The sequence below is a fragment of the Corythoichthys intestinalis genome, chromosome 3, assembly GCF_030265065.1.
Source record: "Corythoichthys intestinalis isolate RoL2023-P3 chromosome 3, ASM3026506v1, whole genome shotgun sequence".
In the NCBI taxonomy this organism is placed as follows: domain Eukaryota; kingdom Metazoa; phylum Chordata; class Actinopteri; order Syngnathiformes; family Syngnathidae; genus Corythoichthys; species Corythoichthys intestinalis.
In genome coordinates this window covers 8,303,028-8,318,605 of record NC_080397.1, presented here as the reverse complement: position 1 = coordinate 8,318,605, position 15,578 = coordinate 8,303,028, and the positions used below count along the sequence as shown (strand labels likewise).

The 15,578-nt window shown below is 37.6% G+C and overlaps 4 protein-coding genes across 6 annotated transcripts in view; 1 reads left to right on the top strand and 3 right to left on the bottom strand.

The window, feature by feature from the left end:
• The window catches only part of LOC130913048 (collagen alpha-1(XXVII) chain B-like), a 159,476-nt gene extending 158,146 nt beyond the window's left edge, over positions 1–1,330 (top strand). For all 3 annotated transcript variants that reach the window (XM_057831323.1, XM_057831324.1, XM_057831322.1), the window contains exon 61: positions 297–1,330. In XM_057831323.1, the coding sequence (XP_057687306.1) occupies positions 297–443 (147 nt within the window). In that variant the 3' untranslated portion in view covers positions 444–1,330. The remainder of the gene's footprint in view (positions 1–296) is intronic.
• zgc:101858 (uncharacterized protein LOC449555 homolog) overlaps positions 1,222–15,578 on the bottom strand; it is a 17,252-nt gene continuing 2,895 nt past the window's right edge. Inside the window, exons 2-9 of the mRNA XM_057831328.1 lie at positions 6,670–6,863; positions 4,921–5,094; positions 4,675–4,853; positions 4,514–4,607; positions 3,452–3,521; positions 3,330–3,366; positions 3,188–3,251; positions 1,222–1,637 (exon numbers count right to left, since the gene is read on the bottom strand). Of these exons, the coding sequence (XP_057687311.1) occupies positions 1,479–1,637; positions 3,188–3,251; positions 3,330–3,366; positions 3,452–3,521; positions 4,514–4,607; positions 4,675–4,853; positions 4,921–5,094; positions 6,670–6,693 (801 nt within the window). The 5' untranslated portion in view covers positions 6,694–6,863 and the 3' untranslated portion in view covers positions 1,222–1,478. The remainder of the gene's footprint in view (positions 1,638–3,187; positions 3,252–3,329; positions 3,367–3,451; positions 3,522–4,513; positions 4,608–4,674; positions 4,854–4,920; positions 5,095–6,669; positions 6,864–15,578) is intronic.
• LOC130913052 (L-xylulose reductase-like) lies at positions 9,057–11,069 on the bottom strand. The gene is made up of 4 exons (XM_057831329.1): positions 9,583–11,069; positions 9,455–9,491; positions 9,307–9,370; positions 9,057–9,238 (listed from the first exon to the last, which is right to left on the bottom strand). Exons 1-4 carry the CDS (start codon positions 9,659–9,661, stop codon positions 9,068–9,070), a joined length of 351 nt encoding a protein of 116 aa, XP_057687312.1. The 5' UTR covers positions 9,662–11,069; the 3' UTR covers positions 9,057–9,067.
• LOC130913053 (3-oxoacyl-[acyl-carrier-protein] reductase FabG-like) overlaps positions 11,248–15,578 on the bottom strand; it is a 20,745-nt gene continuing 16,414 nt past the window's right edge. The window contains exon 3 of the mRNA XM_057831330.1: positions 11,248–13,342. Coding sequence (XP_057687313.1) covers positions 13,148–13,342 — 195 coding nt within the window. The 3' untranslated portion in view covers positions 11,248–13,147. The remainder of the gene's footprint in view (positions 13,343–15,578) is intronic.

The window sequence follows — 15,578 nt, the reverse complement described above, 5'->3', positions numbered from 1 at the left end:
ACAAGCAATTGCAGAACACTGAACAAATAGTGGGTTGTGCTGGACGCCGGAAAAATAACAGCAAAAGCTGAGTGTCCATCCTAAAACCGGACAGGTTGTCACCCGATAGTTAAGTGTGGTGTAGAAATGTATTTTCTTGTAAAATTTTGTGAAATTTGAGCGGTGCAGTTTATAGTCAGGTGCGCTCAATAGCGCATAATTTACGGAAAATGTGTCAAACTGTACAAGCCAATGTGGAGAAAAATATTTTTTACTAAACAGTCACAGTATCTATTTTTTTGCCACTATGTTCCCAGATCAAAGATGGCCGCTGGCGTCAGACCCAGTTTGTGTTCCAGAGTCAGGAGCCAAATTTGCTCCCCATAGTGGATATTTCCGACCTACCAACAACAGGACCCAATTCACGTTACCACCTTGAGGTTGGGCCGGTTTGCTTCTTATAAAGCTCAAGTAAAGGGAAGCCCTGGTCACCTCAATGGAGTGACTTTATTGAGAGTTTTAGACTGTGGATTACGCCAATGACTTTCCAGGAAATATGCTTGGACTGCAGGACCAGAGACATTTAAAGACTTTTGGCATTGTTCCTCCTTTGGAATAAAATGACGTTTCCTCTCTAGTGACCTGATACAAGCTTTGAAATGCCCAAATGGAAGAAGCCGATATGAACATTTCATTGTTTTGGCTCTTTCGAACTCTTCCGGTTGTACAGAAATAATGAAGGTACATTTTTGTCATCTTATTTATAACTGTGTATGTACTGTATATTATATTATAAAGTGCAATAGCTGTCAGTGTGTGCATCATGTCGCTCATTCAGGTCATTTGTGTCCAGTACAAAGTTAGTCAGACGTCTTCACGCAAACGTGGGAAGATACTACCTCTTACAGCACCTCTGAGTGGTACATTAGGTACACTTGCACAATCTAATAAAATGATAAAACTCTCAGGATGTTATACATCGCAAGAAAATGCAACCAAAATATTAATCTTAAGGTTTGAGATGGTGTCGATTAAAGTAGAACGTTATCTTTGTAAAGGTAAATATTTAATACCCAAGTTTACAGTGCATTTTGCTAATATTGACAGACCGAAATGTATATTTTGAATGCTTCTTTCATTGGTTGTCTTTGTAAATTATGAACTCTTCACATATACTGTACAGTAAATTTATTTTATTTTTATGGTTCAATTGTTTTGAATGATACAATTTAAAAATGACAATGAATTCCGTTTTTAACTGCAATAGATTGTGCAAGCGTACCCAACCTGGTGCTGCAACTTTTCTGTACTCAATGGGAATACTCCACAATATACTCCATGCTGGCCAAACTCTGTTCAATAAATTTTATTTCTTAAAGCTACATCATCATTTTTCATCATTGAGAAGTTAGCACCATGATGTCATTCTTCAGACTTTGGAATGAGCTACTAACAAATCTTAGCTGTTCTTTATTATCTATGAATTATACCGTCAAGATTTATCGTGGACACATAGCATGGCGGCCCCCGTCGATGGGGAGGTTTACGCCGGTGATGAAAGTAGCAGCGTCCGATGCCAGGAAAGCGATGCTGTGGGCCACTTCGTCCACTTCGCCAGGTCTGCCCAGTGCGTGAGTTTGCTTGCACTTTTCCAAGAACTGGAAGGAAATAAATATGGCCATGAACACCGATTCCATACAAGTATTCTCATGATTTCTTAATAGAGAGGAATAAGAGGTAACTCAATATCAAATGGTGTGAAATAGTGTGAATGATGGCTTGCAGATGTGCAATCACAGCCAGTCCACCCAGTTCAAATGAATCGGATGTCTATTTTTATCGATGGCAGTCAATGACATTAGAGAGTTAATTTACGTATAAAAAGGACAGCCTTGAGTGTGTGCGCACCATGGCCACGAGGAGGCAGCACTTCACAATGCCTGCTTTGTTACACTAGTGGAAAAAGAAGAAAACTTTCTTGATGCCAACCGATGGTTGATGTAACTTGTTTTTCGTTGTCTATGACAAGATATATGCTGGCACTTGTGTGTTAAAGGCCTTTTCACACTCGCGTCAGCCCTGTGTGAAGACAGTCCACGGCAAGCGCAAAACGGGTGGAGCCACGTAACCTGACGTAGACGCTGTCAGGAAGTGAAAAGCGGCAAGCATATTTACTATAGTCCCAAGTACCAATGCGTTCATTTGTCATTGTTCCACAAGAAAACTGAGTTGTGGGCATTATAATAGCAGAGTTTTACTAGTTTTGATAAGAAGGCGAAGTTGTTGTTTTTTGTTGTCCGTGAACTACATTTACATTAAAGCCTGAATGACGTATTCATTTGTATATTAGCATTAAGCAAGCAGCCGTATCAGGAAAACAAAACATAGTTTGCATTTTAATCCTCAGCATGTGAAATTTTCCTTGTTATATATGCTTAATGTTGCAGTGACCTCAACTGGAGTGTAAGAAACATCTTGAGTTCTCCATTTTACTTTTTTATATAAACTTGCTTTCATGTTGAAATGTTTGGCAGCACGACAGGTGTATCGGGAACAGTGTAAACCGTTACAAAAGTTCCAGATAGCGATCAATTGTTGTTGTTTTTTTAGGTGTGTTTTTCTTTTGGTAATGAATTAATCATAGTTATGTGTTAGCAATAAACTACTTTTCTGTATTCATTCAGTAATTCTCCTTTCCCCTCATCCTCATGAGGGTTGCAGGGATGCTTGAGCATATTCCTGCTAACTATTGGAGGAGGGGGGAAACACCCTGAACTGGATGCAAGTCAATTGGAGGGCACTTATAGACAAACAACTACTTTACGTGCAAAAATTGCAAACAAAACCCCCTAAAATTCTCAATTATTTCATTTTATAGTTGATGCACGTTAATGCTAGGGAAAAACAACTTTCTGGAAGTACAGTTTCAAAGCTTGTTTTGTATCAGCAGAGGCAAAGCAAATCCCAGGAGCAAAGAGTAAAACTTTGTTAAAATGTCACTTTTTATTTGCCTCTCGCTCCTTTCCTCTTTCCTATTGTTTTGCCCTTTATTTTCGACTACTCCCATCCATTCCCTTCCCATCTCTGTTTGAGAGTGTTTTGGGCAAGTTGCCAAGCCCAACTAAAATTAGGAAAACTACTCACTTAGCTGACACAGGAAGTGACTGATTAGTTTGTTTTTTTAAACAGACAGTGTCCCTTTCTTTACCTTAGCATACTGCTCCTCATCCAGTCCTGCTCTCTTGTGCACTTCAGTGACAATCACACCAGGACTGTGGAATTAAAACACAAAGTGAATCATAACATTTCCTCCGCAGCAATTTTAAACAACACGAGGTCATTAAACATACCACACAGAGTTGACTCGAACTTGCTTTGATGCCAGTTCTGTAAGAAAAGCATTTTCATAATTCTTTTCTTTTTTTGCGCACCTCTGTGCATTGAGCATTGTTAGATAAAACTGCTGACTCACCCAGAGCAACGCATCGGGTGAATTGGTCAATGGCAGACTTGGACATACAATAGGCCAGGACGCCAGGGAACTGCAATGACATTGGACTGCAATATTGGGCAAGATTCTTTATAACTCGAGTTATTTAAAAGATCACAATTCATCTTATAATCACTGCAAAGATGTTCTTGTTTTAACCCAAAAAATGAAAAACTGTTGTTTTCGTCAGCAGATAACGAAAATATTTTGTCAACGAACATTTTTTTTATGACGATGACTAGATCATAACGAGCTAAAAACATAACCATACTAATGCTAGTTTTGGTCTGACGAGACGACAACAAAACGAAAATGCGCAGTCAGGTTTTCATCACGCGTTCACAATGAGTGACATTTTATGTGTAGTTAGCTTGCATCGTAGCAGTATTTGGTTGTGTCACTCATGTGAAGTGCTGCTGCTCGCCAGTCTCTGGGCTTGCATACACGGTAAGATTTGTTTTTTTATTTTACCGGAGAGAACATACAATGTCGCTTTCGCCTTTAAACGTCTGTGCTGAGTGATCATCACGATAAATGTAACTTGTAGCATTAGCATAGCATTTGGGTTAGCATTAGGCTAATGCTAATGGAAAGTGTCCTCCTTAACTGTCGTTTAACTTTTTTTTACATACAGTTCGTGGCGTCTAGGTCTGTATAATTAATTGAAAATAACCCGTTTTCCTGCCGAGTGTGTATTATCACCAAATTGGTGTTGTCCCTGTAGACACTACAATATGTGCTTGTCTTTTTAATGTTCATTCGAAATAGTTGGAAACCTTTATTTACTGGAGTCATTTTTTAAATATTACAGATGAAAACATTTTGAGTAAACGTCGAATAAAACTAGGCTAAATTAGTCTTGAGTTTTCGTCAACAAAAACTAGAAGAAGACAAAGACTTTTTGAGATGACAAAAATACGACTAAGACTAATAGGTATTATCGTCCAAAAGACTCAGACTAAAAAGAAAATTAAAAGGGCTGCCCAAAACAACACTGAACACTTACAGTTTGTCATTGTGACAATGCAATGCAATTGTTATTACCGATCTCTGTCCGTTGACACTGGATACGTTCACAATGGAGCCTTTAGTCTTGATAAGGTGAGGCACACAGAGTTGGGTAAGGTGGTACACAGATCTAGAACACAAGTACCACTTAGCACTTACTCAAGCAAGCACAAATAAGCCTCCAAGACCACGCCCACCTAACGTTGATGTTCATGACCCTGTCGTACGTCGCCAGGTCTGACGTCTCGATGCCGCCCATGGCCAGGATGCCAGCGCTGTTCACCAAGACATCAAGTCGACCGAAGCGTGAAATGACTTCATCCACCGTCCTCTTCACGGTGTCTTCGTCTGTCAGGTCGCCAGGCACAAGCAAGGGCTACACAAAACATAAGTAATTATGCGTAATGTTGTTAATATCACAAATTTATAGTGCAATTCTGTACCTCAACTCCTGCACCGCATCCAGCGCATTCCTTGGCCACTTTTTTCAGACTCTCCAAATCTCTGCCATTGAGAGCTAGAACAGCTCCCAGTTTGGCGAACAAGATAGAGGTACCTGCACCGATACCGGAGCTGGCACCTGTGATTAGAGTCACTTTTCCCTTCAGGGAAGACACCTAAAAAAAAATAAGTTGTTAACTTGAAAATTAGATTTAAATTATTTTGAAGTGTATAAAAAGTATAGCTTTGCCAAGTGATTCTAAACTCATTTGGTTTTATCTGCATTTTTAAAGTAATAAATTAATAGGGAACGACTTAGCGTTGAGCAAAGTGATTTATAAGCCTGGCGGGCCACCAGGCTAAAACAGCGCTACAAAAAATGTATTAAAAAGTATACCGATTTTAACTGAATTTTAACCACGGCTAGTGATAACGTTGAAACTGCCATGGTGATATATTATTGTCGATATGTGGACAAAACCTTCCCAGCTCTCTGGCATTGCAGTAAATTCCAGTATTTTTTTTTTGCTTGTTACAACTAACCCTGGGCGATAAAACGATAACAATAATTATCGTCATTCAATTTTTGTCAAAAGAAATAGTAAAAACGTTCGATAAAAGTCGATAGATTTAAACTGTAATTACACCGCCTGAACACCGGAGAAGGGGGGCGCTTTGAGAGGGTATTCAGTACAGGAGAGAACATTGTGACCTGACACAGAGCAGCATTAAAGCCTGATACTGTGGTGCAGACTTATTTTTCTGGCCCGTAACCTTTAAAGCAATGTCTGTCTTGTTTGTTTATTGGTCGCATTTTTTAAACTGAACATTTTCTTTTGTCTATTTATTTTGCTGACATTGTCAGACTTCCTGCACAAAAGGCTTTAACATGTTGCTGAGTGTAAATTAAAATTAGTTTGTCTACTTATGGTTATTTAATTTTGGGGGGAGGGCATGTCTACCTCAGTTTTTGTGCAATGCTCCTCATATTTGTGAAATGCTTTGTAGTAGTTTGTCAAATTTGAAGGAAAAAAATTATCGTGATAATTATTGATATCGACTGATCAGAAAACTTATTGTGATAACAATTTGTGTAATATCGCCCATGCTTTGTTATAACTATTATTTCAAGAACGTCTTTTTGTAAGACTCTAAATGTAAGTATTGTCAACTCATTGGCTGCCATTGACAGTGATGGACGTCCAATTGATTTGAACCGGGAGGACTAAACATTTGCTGCTAGCCCTCGATTCTGATAGATTGGATGTCTACTAGCGACAAATTGATTTGAATTTACAGAAGAATGATGAACAGAGCTATATGATTGGATGTCTATCATCGTCAAGGGTATTAGGAGATGGCTTACGGTAGTACATATTTGTCATAATTTCAACATTCATGTCAACTTAACATTTTATTCATTCTTATTGTATTTTATTTCCAAAACATGGGCTGCAAGTGGGCTTACCTACTTCTAGACTTAATTACCCTCTAAAAAATGTTGTATCTTGAGTATATTGACTTTGAATGCGATTCTGTAGAGCACTGCGTCGGTAAAGTAGATGTTTTGTAATTTTATAACATTTTTGTCGTAAAATAATAATAATAAACAGGCATTCTTTTTTTATTTCTGAAACACTAATGACAGCAAAAGCTATGCTTTTCTATGCTTACACATTCCCACAGAAACAACCCATTTCAAAGTAAATGCCATGAACCAAAGAAAGCCAAAAAAGTGAAAAATAAATTACCTTGAAAGCGTCGCTTGAGGCCATTTGCTCTGTTACTCGGTCAGAGAGTCAACCTGAACAACTCGTACTGACGCGGCTCTCGTGTAAATACAGTCGGCGCTTCCGGGTTGGGCTGAAACTCGAGCTGTGATTGGCTTAAAAGAAGTGACGTTTCAATGTTCCTGAATGTACTCCTCTTCAGCTATTGTGCGTTACTGTATAGAAAAGACAATGACATTATTATCACCCTCCTGTTACATTCGTTTTTCAGGAAGAAACCGACGAACAAACACAACGAGCAAACAAAAGTAAACATTTTTTTCCATAACATGCCATTCATTCAGCAGGCGCCTACTTTTCGCACTTCATTTTTTTTTTTAGTTTATTCGTTTGTTAGGAACAAAAATTATGTACAGTATGCTACTCAAAACGGTTAAATTAGACCCGTAACATAACAGCAGCGTTGAACTTTTGTGTAGGTCAAGTGACTATTTTTGCTAATTAAAAAAAAAGTAACTTCAATATAATCCATCATTAAGCTAATTTAGATACTTTTTTATATGTATTATTTTTAAATATTTTATATTTTTGAAAATAAATACTTACTGTATAAAATGTGAAGAAAAACAAAGTTCTTAAAATGAATGTGAATGCTCATGTTTCAATGGCAGCAAATGAGTTAAACGAGTGCAAAGAACATCTAAAAACTGTTTAAATAATATTAACTTGCAGTACAGGTCCAACGATGACTTAAATATAATTCATATAATGCAATTACCCACATTCTTTATACCGTAATTTTCGGACTATAAGCCGCTACTTTTTCCCCTCATTTTGAATCCTGTGGCTTATAGTCCACTGCGGCTTATTTGTTGATTTATTTGGGTTAATTGGTGAGGCTTTATTTGACAGTGGCGTCATAAGACTGTCATAAGATCGTCATAAGTATGACATGACAATGTCATGGGCCATAGACTTCATAATACTTGACATGACATGGGAAACGGGGCCAATCCGTAGGGGGCCTATTTTCAAAAACTATAATTATGACATGACACTATCATGGGCATTACTGAATGCTTATGACACATGCCATTAAATGTCATCCGGCATATTATGTCATTATGTCCAGCTGAGATCTTATACATCCATTCAAAAGTGAGATAATTTGCCTGATGACACTAATTGACATCTGTTATAAGTATTTATTCATGCTCATGACAGTGTCATAATTGTGATTGTCTTATGACAGTCTTATGGTGCCATTGTCAAATAAAGTGTTACCAAACACCAAAACTATCAATTAATGAAACAGCAGAGTTTGACCGTCTCCCCCAAGAGAAAAGTGATGGCCAAATGAAGCTTCTTAAAGCAATGAAGCTCTGCAGCCAATTGGTTCAAAGTTTCATGGTAGTTCTTTGGGTCCTATGACAGTCTGATGATGCTGCTGCCGAATAAAGTGTTACCGATTAATATTTTTTGGGATTAAATATCCCATAATACAGTGAGGACAACTGCGTCCTATAGTTCAGTGCGGCTTATCTATGAACAAATGTCGGTTTTTGTGTCAAATTTAATGCGTGGTGGCTTATAGTCAGGTGCGCCTTATAGTCCAGGATTTACGGTAATAACATATTCAAAATGAGTAATTAGCACTTTTATTTTAAATGTCCTGTTGCCATACTAATGACATAATAATTGAATGCCATTGATGGCGAGAGACGTCCAATCCATTTGAACTGAGAGGTTGACAGTAAATGATAGCTGCCATCTCTCCCAGTTCAAATGGATTTGCTGCCGATGGGAGATAATGAGTTAACATTCTGTTTAAATAATTACTGTAAATGTGAGATTGTGATTAATTGCAATCTGTATAAAAATGAATTCAAAAGTAGTATTAAGCACACGTTTATGTTAAATGTGTCATAATAATGACTGAGAGTGCAGTGAAAATAATTAACTATGAAAATAAAATAACTGAGTTAACTGACCCAGCCTTATAATATATATATATATATATATATATATATATATATATAATATTATAAAATGTAAAAATACTTCGATACATTTATTGAATTTATAATAAATTTTTTTTTTTTTTTTAAATAAATGTCATATGGAGTAAAAAACTAATGGTTTTAGGATTGAAGCTTTGTTTGCATAGACATTATGATGCACTGTATATGGTACAAATGAGACTATTATACATTTTCTTTTTGTTTTTCATTTCAAGACAAATGAGCAATTGTTAAATATATAATTAAAGATGTAAATATGTTTGTTGTTTATCTCCTTGCATCCCAGTGGTCTACAAAACAAGAACTTAGTCGAAGAAATATGCTTTACAAAGATGATTTCCAATTTTTATTGACAATTTCAGAGAGTGATTTCAACTATTATGCCTGAACGTGATTGCTCATTTATACTGTGATGGCGGACTCATAGCATGGCGACCCCCATCAATGAAGAGGTTGACTGCAGTAATGAAACTCGCAGCGTCTGATGCCAGGAAGGCGATGCTGTGGGCCACCTCATCCACTTCGCCAAATCGGCCCAGTGCGTGCATCTGCTTAGAACTTTCAAGAAACTAAAGGTAAAAAGGCAGGTAATTATATAAAAAAAGCAACATATACTGTAAATGTTGACAATTTTAACCTTAGCATATTGCTCTTCATCCAGTCCTGCTCTCTTGTGTACTTCTGTGACAATCAAACCAGGACTGTGGATTTAAAACACAATAATTTAACAAAAAAAGTGTCCTATGCAGAAATGTAGACTAACACAATAAGGTCATTGAACATACCACACAGAGTTGACTCGAACGTGCTTAGACGCCAGTTCTGAAATAAAATGCTTATCCATTATTTGAATTTTTTCCCCTGTGCATTTACAGTATGCATTGAGCATTGTTAGATTAAACTGCTGACTCACCCAGAGCGATGCAGCGAGTGAATTGGTCAATGGCAGACTTGGACATACAATAGGCCAGCGCGGCAGAGGACTGCAACATAAACAGACTGGAACAATTCTGGGGGAGTCCGGGATCATTTGTGGCCAGCAGCTTTTTATCTTATTATAATACCTGTTGGATACTAAATGCAACGCAGCTAATGTGTAGTTTTCAGTTACAAAGAATGTACACAACTATGTATCAGAACCATCGATTTAACAATCAGCAGTCTGATTGAATAAGTTTTCTATGAAACAAAAAATTGTCTGATGATTTAGAGACAAACTTTGTATGTTGGGGAGGAGCTGCAGTATGTTTAGCCAGGGTTGCCAGGGAGTTTTTTCAGAATAGGCGCAGGATATTTGGTAGGAAAGTTGACACTTATTTTTATAATAATGGGTTACAACTCCAGATTTTAACAACAATAATTTCCTGCCACCCTCCCAATTCAAATGAATTGGACATCTACGAGTGATAAATTCATTTCAATTCACAGTAGAAGGATGATTGGGCATTTATCATCATCTTGGGAAGGGTGACAAGTCAACTTTCTAAGGCTAGATAGGTTTAGACCGGAGGTCTTAATCCACAAATCCGATTTATGGGGTGGTTTTCCGACTCGAGTGAGGCATTAACTTGACGGTCTGAATTGGACAAGACACATACAACCCCTTGCAAAAAGTATGGAATCACCAGTCTCGGATGAGCACTCACTCAGACATTTTATCATGTAGAACAAACTCAGACCTTGTCAAGAGTCAAGAATCTGCATTGGACAAGGTGATGATGCTGGAACTTTGGTTTGGTGCTGTTCCAGTGAGATTTACAAAGATGACTGCCTGAAGAAAACATCAAAATTCCCTCAGTCTTTGACGATATGGGGCTGCATGTCAGGCGAAGGCACTGGGGATATCGCTGTGGTTAAATCTTCAATAAATGCACAAGTTTACATTGAAATTTTAGACAGCTTTCTTATCTCTTCAATTCAAAATATGTTTGTCATTTTCCAAGATGACAATGCACCATGCCAGAGAGCTAAAACTGTTAAAGCATTCCTTGGTGAAAGACTCATCCAGTCAATGTCATGGCCTGCAAATAGCCCAGATCTTAACCCTATTGAAAACCTGTGGTGGAAATGGAAAAAAAGGCAAGGCTCCAACCTGCAAGGATGATCTGGCAACTGCAATCAAAGAGAGTTGCACCAAATTGATGAAGAATACTCATCAAGCCCATGCCTCAGAGACTGCAAGCTGTCATAAAAGCCAGAGGTGGTGCTACTAAATACTAGAGATTTGTTTTGATTGTTATTTGTTTATTTCTCATGATTCCATTTTTTTTTTTCCTCAGAATGGAGTGATTCCATATATATTTCCCTGCACTTGTTCTATAAAAGTAACATTTACTGACCACCACAATGCTTTTTATTCATTTCTTTTAGAGTTTCTGAATGCTAAAGAGTTGCACTTTTGAACTAATTCATTATATTTTCAAGCTTTTTATCTGAGTTTATTCTATATAATAAATTGTCTGAGTGAGTGCTCGTCTGAGACTGGTGATTCAATACTTTTCGCTATAGTGGTTGTAGAGGTGGACCATTTCAAATCCGATCTAGGTCACTTTTGTATGTGGTTAAAATCGGATCTGGGCAACATTCTGGAATGGTCTTAACCCTTAAGTCTCCCAAATCGGAATTCATGCAGCAATTAAGTCAGCAAAGAGCGAGAGAGGCAGGTAAGACGGCAGCGATGGAGCTGCTCATTAGCGTTAGCGCCAAGAAAAAAATAAAATGAAAAAAAAAGGATAAGCCTGAGAATGCTCAGTTTTCATTCTGTGCGCTAAATAAGCACAGTGCGTGCATGCTTTCTATCAATCCATATAAATTTTGAGTAAAAAAATTAAACGGGGATTAATTGTTTCTGATATTCGTGTCCTCTTTTTGGGAATCAAAATATGATCACCCTAGAATGACCTAGAGCCCGCATGTGTAGTCATTTGTTTTGACGTCTATGCGCATGTGGGTCAGTTTGCTCAGCGCATGTCAGACTGTAAATTAGTGAGCATGTGTACCATATTTTTCGGACTATAAGTCGCACTTGAGTATATGTCGCACGAGCCCAAAATGCGCAATGAAGAGGGAAAAAAAAAAACAGTCGCACCGGAGTATAAGTCGCATTTTTGGAGGAAATTTACTTGATAAAATCCAACACTTTGAACGGATACGTCATCTTGAAATGCAATTTAAAATAAAAATACAATAGAGAACAACATGCTGAATAAGTGAACAGTATGATGATGTTACATGATGTATGAACAACGGTAAAAAAAACTTGATAATGCAAGCCAATTCAACTTATTTAATCAAGTTCACAAAATTAACTTGATTAACTCATTTGCTCCCAAAAACGTATTAATACGCTCTATTTTTAATTGTTTCAGTGTGCCAAAGATGTATTTATACTTCTTTTACATTTTTTCCAAAAAAGACATCTCTGGGTCGTGATTCAATTTAGCTCCAAAGCACAAAGCTGAAAATCCATTTTAAAGCAATAAAACTGGCCACTGGAGGGCAGTAGCGCATTTGGTAAGACCCGCAACCCGATTTAACGGCAACGAACGGCCAAGCCGCAGGGCCGGGCACCAGTGGAAGACGACCGAATGGATGCCAGGTGGCGGACGACCGAGCAGAACGACCGGGACCACTAGTGCAGAGGACAATGCCTTTGAGTCCGTGCTGCTCGCAAGCAGAGCCCGCAGAGACTCAAAAAGATTCATCTTTATGAGAGAGACGGTGATGAGGGAAAAGTTTAACCGGCTGTCGCGGCCAGCAACAGCCAACAGCGTCATCTTTCAGTTATGTATAAATAGATTGTTACTTTGCAATCAAAAGCTCTATTTGTCTTGTTGTTTATCTTATTTTGTAAAAGGAAACATTCAGATGTTTGAGATGTAACTAAAGCAAAAAATAGCTGGGTATAAGTCAAAGTTATGTTTGAAATGTATGCTTTCGTTTTTTCATCAGAAAATGGAAAATTGCTCAAACTAAGCTATTTTCTAATGCTGATTTCTAAAGAATGGAAAAAGATATGAACTAACTTTTTTTCTGCTGAAAGAAGAGAGTCTAATCCTTCTTTTGGTGGGTTCCAATCTTTATATAGCAATAGAAAAAAAAATACTGTGGGCCTTGCAAAATCAGTCAAAATTCAGTTAAACGGCCAGGAGCGAAGGGCCTTGCTCTGGTGAAAATGGCTCGGAGTAAATGAGTTGAGTGAATTAAGAAAGCTGAAAACAATATGAGTGGAGAACTTAAGAATTTGAGTTATGTCTACTTAAAAGCTTAAGTTCGCATGGCTAAGAGAAAGTTTTATTTTTTACAGCACGTATGGAGAATATCCGTACCGAACATTGTCCATTGACACTGGATACATTGACGATGCAGCCTTTAGTCTTGACCAGATGGGGCACACAAAGTTTGGTCAGGTGGTACACAGCTTTAGAACACAAGTATCAATTTGAATTTAGTGTAGCCTAACTGGCACAAATACACCCTCATGATGACGACCACCTGACATTGATGTTCATGACCTTGTCGTAAGTCGCCAGATTTAACATCTCGATGCCCCCAATGGCCAGGATGCCGGCGTTGTTCACTAAGATGTCCAGGCGGCCGAAGCGCGCAATGACTTCCTCTACAATCCTGTTGACTGTGTCCTCATCTGTCAAGTCGCCGGGCACGAGCAAGGGCTACACAAAAAATAAGTTAGTATGCTTAATCCTTTAATGTATCCGTTACACTTATTTAACATATTGGTTGCCATTGACAGTGGTAGACGTCAATTCATTTTAACTGGGAGGGGCGAAAGAACGTTAGTTTATTTGTCCCTTCCAGTTAAAGTGGATTGTACTCGAAGCACCGTTAATGACACTGAAACAAGGGTGTAAGTTTGCATTGGGACAGTAGGGACATAACACTACCAACTTTTCAGGATGCTCAGATTGTCCCCACCAACTTTTAAGCAACCTTATTTGTATTTTATAATGACTTCAGTTATATAGGTAATTAAAATTTCGCCCCATATGTTGTAAGAATAGAATTTACCCTATCGTTATAAAGTGAATTACAGTACATTAATTATGTTCAGACTTACATTGACACCTTTTCACTTGCTGAATGTGCCAGTCCATTTTTTTCCCCTCAAATGCACGTTTGATTGGCTGATGACTTAACACCCCCCCCCACACCCACATATTCACCCCCCCAACAGAAATACAACGTGCCGCCTCCTCCGCCCCCTTCGAAGACGAGGGATATTAAAAAAAAAAATTTCGCCAGCAGCAGCAGCAGCAGCAGCAGCAGCCACTCTACGTAATGTAAAAATGTCAATGTTGTGTAAATAGGGAACACACCACTAATTTTGCCACATGAAAGTCCGACTTGCATCAGAGTTAACATAATATTAATTTGTGCAAATTTTTTGAACTCGAGGAGGAAGCTGCTTTGAGAGAAATATGATGTTTTCTACTGTTAACCATGTGTTGATTAAACTGTAAGAAATGTAGTGATCCAAGGTGAACCACCTTCTCTGCAGTTTTCATTTTTATTCTATTTATGTGGTATTTACGCAGCCCAAAGGAGCTTTCATTTTTATTTGAGTTGGCTGTGCTTGTGGACAAAGCTACTGTTTTACATGAAGGAAGGCTCCATTTTTATTTATTTGTGTTATTCTCTGACTAAGAGTTTTTTGTTATATTTATCTAGACAGACCATTTTGAGTGGTATTAATACAAATGTTTATTTTTTTCTGCATTCCTGGATACTTAAGAGTTTCTTGTACTTTCTTGTGTATGTTAATATACAGTAATTTGTGTTCAAAGAATGCAATTTAAATTTGCTATTAAAATCCAGACATTTATTGTGGAAGTTTTCAAAATGTTTCTTTAGTAGTATTTGAAAACAAAGATTTGAATCGAACGGTGTATCTCCTAAACCAATACATATGAACTGCAAAAACCCACCTCTTTAAAAGTGAAAGGAAAAAAACCAAACTTAAATTCCCTTGTTTTCTGTCTAAATCTACTACAAATAAGTGAAATTATCTGCCAATGCTTCAAGGAAATTTCAAGGAAAAAGCTTGACTTATTTTAAGCAAAAAGTTTGTGTATTTAATCTTAAAAAAAAAAAAAAAAAACACTTATTTGCCAGTAATTCCAGAATATACATTGTTCAGAACATTATTTGAAAACATTTTTTTCCTGATTTAGGTGAAAAATGACCAACTTTAGATGTATGGGCTTGATAAGAACAAATAGTAATATTTACTTAAGCAAGTGGAAGAGTCTGACGCATTAATCTGTTAGCCTTTAACACTCAAAACAAGATGAAGAAAATTATTGTACTAGATTTAGGAAAAATGACTAGATTAATTACGTTATAAATTTGCAGTGTGAAAGTATGTGCAAGTCAATATAGATTTATTTTGCAGTAATCATTTAGCCTATCAATTCATTAGGTTCATATTGGTGAGAAATGTAGCCCTGACCCCTGTTCACCCAATCTGGTTGGTCTTATTAATGTCCCATCCCCAACAAAAAGTGTACATGCAGTATGCTGTTATATTGTCCCTACCAATACTGAGACATAATCTACGCCCTTGCACTGAAACATGAACATTCAAACCTATCCTCCCAGTTTAAATGAATTAGATTTCTATTGTTGTCAGTGGCAGACGATGAGTTAATTTTGGGTCACTTCCTGTTGATTTTGGGTCACCTCCTGCGCATTTTAGAGCATTCCGGTTTCACCTTATGTACACTCAGGCTGGTTTTATTTTTATTTTAGTGCATTTCTTGGAAACTTCCTGTAGATTTGGGGGCTTTTTTGGGTAATTTCCTGTTGATAGTGAGTTGTTGTTTTTCCAATAGCGTACCACACGAATGCTATTTTTAGAGCGCAAGGCTACATGACGTCACGCTCGTAAAC